At 32.3% G+C, this 12946-nt stretch overlaps 1 protein-coding gene across 3 annotated transcripts in view; it reads left to right on the top strand.

Annotated features, from left to right (window-relative positions):
- ALDH1A1 (aldehyde dehydrogenase 1 family member A1) overlaps positions 1-12946 on the top strand; it is a 66983-nt gene that overhangs the window by 18045 nt on the left and 35992 nt on the right. For all 3 annotated transcript variants that reach the window (XM_051998437.1, XM_051998428.1, XM_051998419.1), the window contains one exon: positions 11306-11446. In XM_051998437.1, coding sequence (XP_051854397.1) covers positions 11306-11446 — 141 coding nt within the window. The remainder of the gene's footprint in view (positions 1-11305; positions 11447-12946) is intronic.

Below are 12946 nucleotides of genomic sequence, written 5' to 3'. Positions count from 1 at the left end.
TACATCTGTATACATACATGTATATTTTCATACATTTAAAACATATTAAAGAAAAAGACAATAAAACTAATTTTCAAAAATATTAATGGAAATTTTTTAGTGTTTTTTCCTCTTGAACTTCACTAAATGTTTTGTGTTTTAAAAAATAACTTGAAGTTATGTTGGCTAAACTCTTAAAGAGAATTAAATTCCAACACCTCCTTTGCACTATTAACAAAATTAATAAACTTTCCTTCCCATAATTTAAAAGCAAAATTTTTACAGAATATATGACAATAGAAACTCTGAATTAGTAATGTCCAAAGTGTTAAAGTTAAACATTTATTTGCTGCAGCTCGTAAATACTAAAACTATAAATGAAACAATAATAGTAACCACCTAATAGTTTTCTTTAAATTCACTTAAATATTACAGCAAATGTTTCATTACTGGGTCCATGATAAAATTTTGAAGAGGGAGTGAACAAGGGTTGATAAGAAAATTGAAATTCCAAAACATGAGAGTCCAAAACAGGCTATACTAGTAAGTGGCAAAGACAGACCAGACCTCACCTCGTCTTTTCTGACTAACTTTGCAGTATTCTTTCTACCATGTAATACTATTGAAGTCAATTTGAAAAATGATGTAACATTAAATTTATTGGAGTTATTTTAAGTACTGACCATCTGTGCAAAGAAGGTCTTAATTTGCCAATCTGTATAAGGGTCCACAGCAAATGAATGGAGCCATTTCTGTACCTTGGCCTTAAAAGAATTCAAGAAGCCATGATTTCATGTTCGTGGGTATTCCCCTTAGAAAATGAGTCTACCCTTTTCATGTCTTGGTAGCTTTTGTGAGAAGATATAGCCAAACTTCTGAAGAGAAGTCCCTCTGGAGTTTGTGTTCCTCAGGAACAGCCATTGAAAAACCAGGGTCCCCTCCATATGGTTTTAGCCTTAGGATATGTTTGAACAGGCAAGAAGCTTGTTCCCTGAAACAAGAAACCAGAAAAACAATGAAGAACGAAAAGGTTACATAATTTCTGGTTAAATTATGAAATACATACACACAAAGTAGAATTATGTTATTAAATTAGAAGATTGCAATGAAGTGAGACTTCCACTAGGCAATATGTTTTTGAGGATTTTTTGTTTTATTTTGGGGTTTGTGGTTGGGGAAAAGGGGAGGAGCTAAGTGATTAAACTTAGTAGTTTGGGACACTCTAATGCAACAAGACAATCAGGGAAATGCTGCATAAACGAAACCAGTTATGATTCGATATCTTTATATTCTAGGTTTAAGCAACGTCTTTAAGTGATATAGATGCAATGGTAGTTTCATACCACTCTGTAACATTGAACTTTTAGAAAATTCGATGTAATCTTTTGATTCCGTAAGTGTGCCAGAGTCACTAAACTCTTGGAAAAATAGACTCTAGAACAAACAGTATTTTAAGTTATTAAAAGCAAAGTTAAGATTTTCACATATGATATTTCATATCCTAATATTTCCCATTGTTACTCATTTCTTTGTCACATCAATAGCTCTTCTCTGATGTTTATTTAATGTATTGATAAGAATGGGCACTTTTAGAATCTATCACTTCAATTACTGAATGTGCTTGATAGTTTGATAGGCTTTTTTTACTTAATTAATCCAGATGGATCCATGATCTAACTGCTATACAGATTGTTTCCAATAATGCAGATTGCAGTTTGTGCTTACCTTTCCATCCTATGTGACTTTCATTCATTTCCTCTCCTAACATGTAGGGAGCCTCTTTTACTCTCTTCTTAAAATTATGTGAATTCCAATGAATGTCAATTCATACATATTCTTAAAATAAGAATTATTGCCCACAGAAACATAATTACATGATACATTTTCAGGAAATTTCACAACTTAATTTAAGTATTCCTTGAACCCTGACTTTTATATTGAAATACTCATATCCTTCTATCATCTGATATATCAATTATATTTGCTGGGAAGTTTTTTGGCAATCTACTCCTGGAGCTATTTTCAAAAGAATGGAGATTCTGCAGAAGTCAGAAAACCTATATACTATACCATGTCTATAATTAAAATTGGTCAAAATTTCTTCTTGAATTGACAGAAACCATTGAACCACTGCTTCTTAGCCATGATTTAATAGATTTTGTAGAGCTACTGTAATAATCTCATTAGAATATTAGATCATGAGAGCAAGGCCTAAAAGTAAAACAAAACAAAACAAAAAACTTTGAACCATTTTCCATGTTATCACTAGCACATGAAAGGTGCTTGTTGAACTGAACAGCAGTATCTGCTTATGAAGTGACAAACCTGTCAGTAGAAGGATAGGTTTTTCCTTACACTCTACAGAGTCATTTGCCATCTAGACACACCTGTTTAAGGTTGGGAGGTCCAGCAGGAAGCTACAGCTACATCTCCCTCTCTCCCTCTCTCTCTCTTTTTCTCCTTCTTTCCCTCTCCCTCTGCCTCTCTCTCTCTCTCAATATATTTCTTTTTTTTCTTGGATTCATTATTCCCCAGACCATAGTCATGAAGATTTCTTAAAGTAATAATAATAACAATAGTTATTATTATCATTAGTTTTATAACAACTTGTATATTATACCATTTTATGATTTACAAAGTCATTTTAATTGTTTGTCAATAACCTGGAGAGATGTAATTTTCCTAAGGATATTTGCCTATTGTTAGGGTAATCATGCAGATTAAAAATACCTTTAACATTCTTTGTAGAATGAAGTTTTAATGAAGTGAGAAGCAATGAGCTTGATATATTAAAGCAGGAGAGGCCCCCCAGAAATCACATTGTAAATCTATTAGCAAGTTGAACTTTGGGGATAAAGATATATGGGATACCTAGAAGGCTAAGGGGACAAAACCAATGTGAAAGTTTCAATAATAACTATAATGACTGAACAAATGTTATTTAAAGAGTATTATCAGATATTTTAAAGTCTTAATATTTTATTACACTATATTTATAAATAATGCTCCCATTACCTAAACATAAATTTTCAGGAAATACTTTGTTGCAAATTACTTACTCAGTTGACTAATTAAGAGTTATTGATGGAAAGTTGCATGGTAGAGTGATAAAAAGCTAATCCCACTTCTGCTATTTGGTGATTGTGTGATCTTGGGCAAGTCATTTAATTTCTCAAAAATGTTAGGCAATTCTCTAAGAAAGACTGTAAGTTATAAATAGAACAAGCAAATATCTTCATTTTTTTCGGTCAACAAACTTTTAATAAATATTCATTGTGTACCAGTTAGTGTGCTAAGCACTGGTTATAGAAAAGAAAAAAAAAAGACAGAAAAAAAAAAAAATCCCCGTCCTATTCCCAAGGAGCTATCTTAGTAGAGAGATAACATGCAAAGAACTATGTATCACAAATTAAGGAAAGACAGAATCAATAGGAGAACTATTGTTGTTATTGCAATAGATGGATTAAATGAGGTTTTTTGATAGGGAGTATATTTCTAAGTAGTAAAGAAAAAGAGAGTAAACAACAGTTTCCTTATTTCCCAGAGAGGATAAGGATTTGTAGAGGGAATATTCTCATTAGAAACTTCCTATTACCAATGAAATAATAGGTCCTGTGAAAATGAAAGAGTGGAAGGTCTAAGAGGGAATTTTCAAGTTGGTATGAGGTAACTCTTTGGCACAACATTACTCAACAGGAAAATTTTTTCAAATTTTTTTTAACATTTTTATTAAAAGTTTTGAGTTCCAAATTCTATCCCTTCCTCCCTTCCTGCCCTGCACCTCTCTTTGAGAGAGTTAGCAATCAGATACAGGTCATACACATATGTAAAACATTTCCATCTTAGTCATATTTGTATAAGAAGACTCAAAAGACAAAACATGAAAAAAATAAAGAGAAAAATAGCATGGTTCAGTCTCCATTAAAACAATATCAATTCTTTCTCGGGAGATGAATAGTATTCTTTATCACTTATTATTATTATTATTATTATTTAATATCATTTTCATTATTTCTTTGAGATTATCTTGGAGAACTGTATTGCTGAGAATAGCTAAATCATTCACAGTTCTTCATCAGACAATATTGTAATTACCGTGTATAACATTCCCTGGTTCTGTTCACTTCAATGTGCATCACTTCATGTAAGTCTTTGCAGTTTTTTTCTGAAATCATCCTGCTTATTATTTCTTACAGCACAAGGTTTCATTGCAATCATATATCACATCATATACTTTTTATAGCTCGTATAGCCATTCCTCAATTGATGAACATCCCTTCAATTTCCAATTTTCAGCCTCACCCACAAAAAGAGCTGCTAAAATATTTGTATCCAAATTGATCCTTTCCTCTTTTTTGATATCTTTAGATTATATACTCGCAATGATATTGTTGGATTAGTCAATAAGCAGTTCTTTTTTTATTTTTTTATTAAAGCTTTTTATTTTTCAAAACATTAGCCCTTCCAAAACCCTGTATTCCAATTTCCTCCCTTTCCCCCACTTCTTCCCCAGATGGCAAGTAGTCCAAAATATGTTAAACATGATAAAAATATTTGTTAAATCCAATATATGTATAATATTTATACAATTATTGTGCCACACAAGAAAAATCAAATCAAACCAGTAAAAAAAAAAAAAAACAACAAAATAAAATGCAAGCAAACAATAGCAAAAAGAGTGAAAATACTATGCTGTGGTCCACACTCAGTTCCCACAGTCCTCTTTCTGGGTGTAGATGGTTCTCTTCATCACTGAATAATTGGAACTGGTTTGAATCATCTCATTGTTGGAAAGAGCCACATCCATCAGAACTGAGCATTGTATAATTTTGTTGCCATATACAATGATCTTCTGGTTCTGCTCGTCAATAGGCAATTCTTAAGCATATGCACAAAGAACTTAAACATAAAGAATAAAATAATCCCTATCCTCAGAGCCTACTTCAAAATTGTTTTAAAAATTTAATGGAATTCCATGTCTGAGTTTTTATGGACAAAAAGAATTCATGTTGAACTATCACAAATGGAATTTGTATTGCTTTGTCCAAGTTTTAAAACAGGAAACTTGAAGGCCAGTTCTAAGACATTTCAAAATTAATTTTCTATGGGACTTAATTGCTATGAATAACTAGTCTTCCTGTGTAAAAGCCATTTCAAGGTGGTAAAGAACACTATCTATATCTGGAATTAGGAAGAGGCAACTATGGCTTTGTCTCCAGGTGTTAATACTTGAGTAGGTGTGTTGGCTCCTCATCCCCGTACCTGAAGGTTCTCTTTCTACTCCTTTGCTATAAGATTTGACTCGGAGTTGATCCTATTCATTCAGTCAACTCCAGGATTCATCCTGATGGGCCTTTTCTAAGGATCTGACTTCATTCTACCAATCTGCCATCTTCTGAGATCTCTGTCCTCTCCTTGGGGTTGGTGGCAACAGGTATCATGGACTTTGGCACAGGGATACCTATATGGGCCCGGAAACCCATGTTACCCTTTTCAAGGGGAATTGCCTAGATTGACAGTGATAGGATGTGCACGAATATAAGCAGTCTTTTTAAATTCCAGGTGATAACTAACATTAACACTCTCTCTCTCTCTCTCTCTCTCTCTCTCTCTCTCTCTCTCTCTCTCTCTCTCTCTCTTTTTCTCTTTCTTCCCCCACCATTCACACATACATGCATGTGCGCACACACAAGCATATCCCAGTTGAATTTGAGCCAGGTGCCAAAAGTCCTACTTTATCACTCTATATACTTAACTATTGAACTTAAAATTTTAAATTATACACCAAACCAAGTGGTCTGAATTGCCTTATAATTAAATTCCTCAGGGAGTGTAACTGTTCACTTAATATTCAGCCCTCTTCTTGTAACTTTCACCCTTCAGGAACAGTCTTAATAATGAGAAAAAAGTTAATGATTACTGTTTAGCACAGAGTTTTGCCTTCTGTCCAACAGTTGTTTAGAGAAATTTGTAAAGATAAATGCTGCTAACTGCATTGCTTTAGTAAAATATTCAAATTTGACAAATTTGACAAATGACACAGTTATTGTTATAAATCTAATATTCTGGAACTGATTCTTTAGATACCAAGATATCAATTTGTGTGTATAATAGAACTAACAACAAGCCTACATGCTATCATTCAAGATATTGTTATTTTAGTTAGTAATAGGAGGAAGAAAAACCAAGTAAAAATTACTGATAATCATAGAACAGATATAAATATAAACTTTTCATTTTGGTGATTCTTTAAGATTATATTAACAACTAATTGAGGACTATAATAATAAAACATGACTACATTTACCTAATACATTGAATGAATGAAATTCCCATTAAAAAATAAATATTTATAACAGGTGTAAAAGAAACCTGTTGCAATGATGAATCATTATCAAATTCAAAATGGCAAAAAAGGAAAGAAAATTAAAATAGTTTGCATATGATATAATGAAAAGACATTGGACTAGGGATCAAAAAAATCTGAATTCAAGGCCCTCCTAATTAGCTTTATGACTTTAGGCAAATTTAGTTTTCTCCATTTAGGAATCCAATTTTCTTTTCTCTGAGTAAGGAACATCCTATTTCTTCTGCCTCTTTCCAAGAGTGGTTGAGGAGAAAGCCAGGGCTCAAAAGCAGTCATTGTGTCACTAAGCCCCTGTACTTTTCCTACTGCACATCTCTTGAGAAGTCAATTGGAATTTTGAAACTGTAAAGTGCTACATAAATGTGAGCTAATAATATTTAAAGTGAGCTAATAATATCAGAAGTATAATTATTATACTTCACAATAAGTCAAGAAGGGGGTGGTCAAGCTTCTATCTGAGGAGAATGAGACTGGCAGGTACTCAAGGGACACAGACTTCCTGGATGGGTAGCCAGGTTGGGGAAATTCAGTCTAGATGAATAGAACTAGAATGTGTAACTTTCAGAGAACTTAAAAAAAAAAGACCCTGGGTCTAGAATAAATTATGTTTGGGGAAGTCAGGCTTAATCTGACTATTAAAGCTTCGAAAGAATGGAGTGCTAAAGTGGACAAAATTGTATTTGCCCTTTGGTCATATTATATAAATCTATATACATACATACATATAAACACACATATATATATACATATATATGTATATTTTGTGTATGATACATAAGTGATTGTACTCTATTTTCTCTAATGACAAATTGAGGTAATATTTGGTCACACACATACATATATTATGTGTACTTATATATTATATATATATATGTATGTACAGACATCTAATTTAATATATTCTACTTTCTAAAACTGACATAAAATTAACATCAGCATAATATTATAGAAGAGTTGAGATTTCACCAGTATGAACTGTTGCCCCATAACAACTGCATGTCAACAAACATTTATTAAGTGATTTCTATGTTCCAGGGATCATAGTGGGGTTACAAAAACAAGCAAAAATAAAGACAAGTTGTCAAGGAACTTACATTCTTTTTTTTAACTATTTCATTTTAATTTTTCCTAATTGCATATAAAAACAAATTTAACAGGAATTTGTAATGATTGGAGGTCACAAATAAAAGGAAGATGGGAGAAGGTGGCATCCATGTTGTGGTGTGAAGGTAAAATCCATAGAATAAAGGATCTGTGTTCTGAGTCCTTCTCCAAAGTGGAACTTTGGGAATGAACTCATCAGTCAGAGAAAGCAGCTGCCATGAGAAAGAAGGCAGCTGAAGAATGATAGTGTTTTCATGAAAAAGAGGGAAAAAAAAAACCAAAACCATAGATAACCTGGTAGCAGCTTTCTGGCAACAAGCTTCTCCAAATATGAATATGACATTCTGGGCACATTAGCATATTTGCATACACATATACACACAGAATCACCCACATACAGGAGAAGCAGTGAAATTCAAATTCAAATTTACTAAATACTGGCTTTATTACCTGGAGAAATTGACTTAATTTCTGAGGCTATAAAATGTAGAAGATGTGGGGATCTGCAAAAATCAGGGGAAAATTCTCTGCACCAATCAAATCACAGCAAAAGCAAATTAGAGACAATTATGTCCATTTTTATGTTGGAATTAAAAAAAAAAAGTTGATTTACAATGAAAGCCTAGTAGATAGGACTTGCCTGATCTTGTGATCTTGACAGCCTTCAGAGCAAGTCAGCCACATTCCCTGAGACATTCAAATTTATAATCAGAAAGGATCTGAATTCTAATCTTGTTTTAGAACACTATCACCCTGGGCAAGATATTTTACATCTCTATGATTCAATGTCCCCATATTTAAAATAAGATCAATAATAGTGCCTCTCTCATAGGGTTGTTGTAAGGATCCATATGTAAAATGTTTTTCAAAACTTAAAACTCCACTTAAGTGGAGAAGGTGATGAAAGGGTATAAACAATGTGTGATATTCTTCTTCAAAACAAATGTATAATCTGGGGAGATGAGCATAAATGCATAGTTAGTGAACAATTAGGAATTAAACATCTGAACTGCTACACCTAAATCTCACAGGATAAAAGAGAAAGAAAAGATCACTATGGGATCAAGTAGTCAGAGAATATAGTAAAAGGGTCATCATTGGAGAAATGCAAAGAAAGGGGTGAAGAAATTTCTGTTTTACATTAGATCGGAGACCTGAGTCAAATATATGATACAGTTACTGCAAGACTGAAGAAATCGTCTGGGTTTGTGGGAGACATGTTCCTAAATTCACATCATCTAAATAAAGCTTCAGGATTTTTATGTATTTTGTTTTCTTTTTTCATTTTAACATTAGAGGTCAAGCAATATACTTTGGCACCCTTATCTAGTGAGGTAGATACATTCAGCTTCTCCAAAGCCTTTTTAAACACAAGTGATTAAAGGCCTGATGTACACAAGAGAAAAAACCCAAATTGCCTGATTTTTGGTCAATTTAGTACCCATTTGGCCATGTAGCCCTCCCTTTGGGAGCCACAATATCTATAGTTACCCATATATGGATAAAACCATGTGCTGAACGATGAACAGAAGCACCCATATGAAAATTGCACCACACAGATTTGTTTAAATACAGGGCAGTTAGTATATAATGTATAAGTTGTGTTCTTCTGAAAGCATGCAGACAGCCTTCCTGTTCTTGGTGATTTGCTTTATTTCAAAGAAGCAAGGTCCAGGTCCTTTTATTTAACTTAGCAAGGGAACAGAATGTATGAAATAAATCCAAATCTCAACATAATAGACCATAGTGATTAAGATCTGTCTATTTTATGTATTGCTTGCCCATAAGCCCACCTTAAATTTCTGTTTTTAATGTCTCTGTGGATGCCAAATTATGTCTTATGGTAAATGTCAATTATCCTCTAAAATGTTAGTCAGTAGAATATGGAACAGTTGCTTAATGTAAAGAAACTGCATCTAATTGGATACTAAGTCATATTATATAGACTTAAATAGTACAAAAGTTCAGAGAATTATCACTTTAGCAGCAGCAACAAAAATGAGATTCTACTATGAAACATAAAAAAGGAGGATCATACACCTTTCACAGTTATACTTAGGAGGTTCATTCTTAGCACATGAAAAAAAGACAAAGAGAATTTTGGTTACATGAAATACAATGATTTTGTACAATATTAATGTATCTAGAATAAAAGAAATATTCTACTAGGAAATTTTTATATTAAATATTTCTAATTGAAATGATTGGTATATAATCTATATTTAATCTGTAGCAGCCAACAAAAATTTTAGTTTTTTAAACTAAAGAGAGTACCAAATAAATAGATAAATCAAAAAATGTGAATAAATAGTACTCAAAAGAAATGTAAACTCTTATTAAAGATGGTAAAATAATAGATTTACAAACTCTTATTAAAGCTATTTAAATAAATACTCCAAATTACTAATAATAAGAGAAGTGATTAAAATGTCCATATCCTTTGATACTTTTAACACTTCTCTGCTGGGATATATCAACAACTGACAAAAAAGAAAAAAAGGCCAATGGATTATAAAATAGTGAAGTACTTCTGTAGTAGTAGCAAAGAAGTAGAAACAAAAGAGCAGCCCACTGCTCCAGAATAACTAAACAATTGTGGTGTGTAGACATAATAGAATATTACTGTTATAAAAGAATGAATTTGATGAATACATTTGATGCAAGAAAAAAAGTGAACTGATATGAAATTAAATAGGCAGAGCCAGAAAAATAACATAGGCAATTACAACAGTGATGAAAATAGAAAAGAACCACTATCACATAATATCGGTAAAATAAATGTTTTGAAGTTACAAAGAACAAATTTGATCCTCAAAGAAATATGAGAAGGTATTCCTCCCCACTAGATCCTCCTCTGATCCTTTGCAAAGATTTGCAGAAAAAGTGGAAAACTATATATGATGTTAATTTTTTAATACTTTTTCACTTCAAAGTTTGCTAAACTTTATTTCTTCTTTTTCCTTTTCCCTCAATTGTTATAAGAAAAATTACTCTGTGAAAGGAAAAGAGGATATGAGAAATCTAAATGACATAAAAACAAATGATAAGAAAATGATAAAGAAAAAATCAGCAAAATAATAATCCATATTTATAAGGCATCTTAGAGTTTTAAAAATGATTGTCACAATGTATCTATAAAGAAATATATGATATTATACCCACTTTACAGATTGAGGAAATTAAGTTTCATGGGTTTTAAATGACTCACCAATAACACTGAAACTGGAGTTTTAATTTGGGTTTCCTGAATGTGAGTCCAATACTCTTTCTACTCTGTCACATTTCCTCTCCTTTAAAAAAAAAAAAAAAAAAAAAAAAAAAAAAAAACTCCTTTCTAGAGTTAAGGAAAATTCCATGGAAGTGTGGGATTTGAGTGAGATCCTAATGAATAAATTTCTATAGAGAACAGAGACTTGGGTTCACACACTGTTTGTGCTCCTTGTGTGAGCTTGGGCAAATCAGTCCAATTCTTTGGGGGTGTTCAGTTTCCTTCTGTGTAAAATGAAGGGGTTGACCTAGGTGCTCTTTAAAGTACCACATATTTGCCACATATTTGACTTAGCACATGTTCAATTATTCTATGTGAAAACAATATAGTTATGTTTAAAAGAGGTATGTACAAAACACCTTAATTGGATAAACATTTGGAAAAAATGAAAATAGCCATAATGCTTTCTCTCTTTAAATGTTATTTCTGCAGCTTTTCCTTTTTTTGCAGGAATGTTTCATAATTTTAAGCCAATTCTTGAGTTCTATCAGTATATTTAGATTCCCAAAGTAATCCATGTTGAAATTAGATTGAGAAACATTGCTTGAAGATCCTTCTTCTGAATTTATCTTTCTTTGATATTTTAGGAAGATGTGGATAAGGCAGTGAAAGCAGCAAGGGAGGCTTTTCAGATTGGCTCCCCATGGCGGACAATGGATGCTTCAGAGAGAGGAAGGCTCCTGAACAAACTGGCTGATTTAATTGAAAGAGATCGTTTGCTCTTGGCGGTAAGTTTGCAGCAAATGAAGCAAGGGTTTGGTAGAGGCCTCAGTTTTATTCTATATTATGAATTGGGTTTATTTGCAATGATGATTCATGTACTCAAAAAAATTTCTTCAAAATTTTAAGGAATTCCTTTACAAGCTGTTTTACTTCTCTCTCCTAAGAGTTGAAAAGAATCTTATTGAAGGAATCTTTTTGCATGTAATAATAATAAATTAATAGGATAAGGAAAAGGACAAATTTTATTATTTAATTGATATCAAGATACATGGATAAGAAAATGCTATTAAGGCCGAGCAGCCTTTTCCCTACAATTTAAAGTATTAGTGATTTTCCTAGAACACTGAGTAGCTATGACTTAGTTAAGAGTTATATACTCAATGTTAGGCCTCAGATCCATTTCTTTCAGTCTAGTTTTCTATCCAGGATCCACCACTGCTTTTCAAAAACAGCACTTTGCTACAATTAGCTGTTTAATAACACCTATCTCTCAGAGTTGTATTTATTTGCAATATTTGTATTTGTAAATTTGTAATATTTGTAAAGAGCTTAGTATAGTGTCTGGCACATTGTAAGTGATAAAAAAGCTTCTATTTATTATTATTATTATTATCATTATCATTATCGTTACTATTATTCCAGGATTTCCTCATATGAGCCTATCTTCTTAATCCACAGTGTTCCTTTCCCCCCTTTTACCCATCTAATTTCTTTGGAATAAAATTTTCCCTTCCAGATTTATATTCCCATCTCCCACTCACTCTATTAGCTATTTTTGTGCACTAGTACATAACAATCTGAGATGATGGACTTTGTTACTGCCACTTTGCTCCCCCTTTGAATTTTTGGACATCTACTTCTTTCTAAGTTGTAGCTACTGTATATGGAACTACACACTAGGTAAAGGGTTGGGTTTTTTTTGTTTTTTTGTTTTTTTCTCTTTTCTTTCTCTCCCTTATTATTTTCAGCCCAAAATAACCCTTTGTTTAGACTTAGAAGTCTCTACGCAAATCTATTCCTACCAGCTTTTTTGATGTATACTCCAATCCTAGCCAAGAACACATCACTTCTATATTGTAAATTATCCATAACCTAATCTAGTCATTTCAGCTCTTAGACAGTATCTTAAACCAGTTATTTACTTTCCTGGAACCTGGAACCTAGAAAGTCTATAAAGATAAATAATAATTTCCATCTTACAGATGAAGAATTCAGATTCCAAATGTGACTTGTTCAAGCTTTATAGCATCAACACATTTTTATACTAGAAAAAAATGTTAGAAATCTATATAGTCAAATACACTCAACTTACAGATGAAGAGACAGATTCAAATAAGCAAAGTCACTTTTCTTCTATTTGTTTGTTTGTTTGTTTGTTTTGGTAAAGTCACTTTTCTAAGATCCCTTAGCTAATAAGTAGCAGAGTCAGGATTTGGCCCAAACCTCTTAATTCCAAATCCTATATTACTTTCCATATCCGACTAGTGAGGGTCAGATGCTACCAC

This window comes from Antechinus flavipes, chromosome 1, assembly GCF_016432865.1.
Source record: "Antechinus flavipes isolate AdamAnt ecotype Samford, QLD, Australia chromosome 1, AdamAnt_v2, whole genome shotgun sequence".
In the NCBI taxonomy this organism is placed as follows: domain Eukaryota; kingdom Metazoa; phylum Chordata; class Mammalia; order Dasyuromorphia; family Dasyuridae; genus Antechinus; species Antechinus flavipes.
This window is presented reverse-complemented; position numbering and strand designations above follow the sequence as displayed.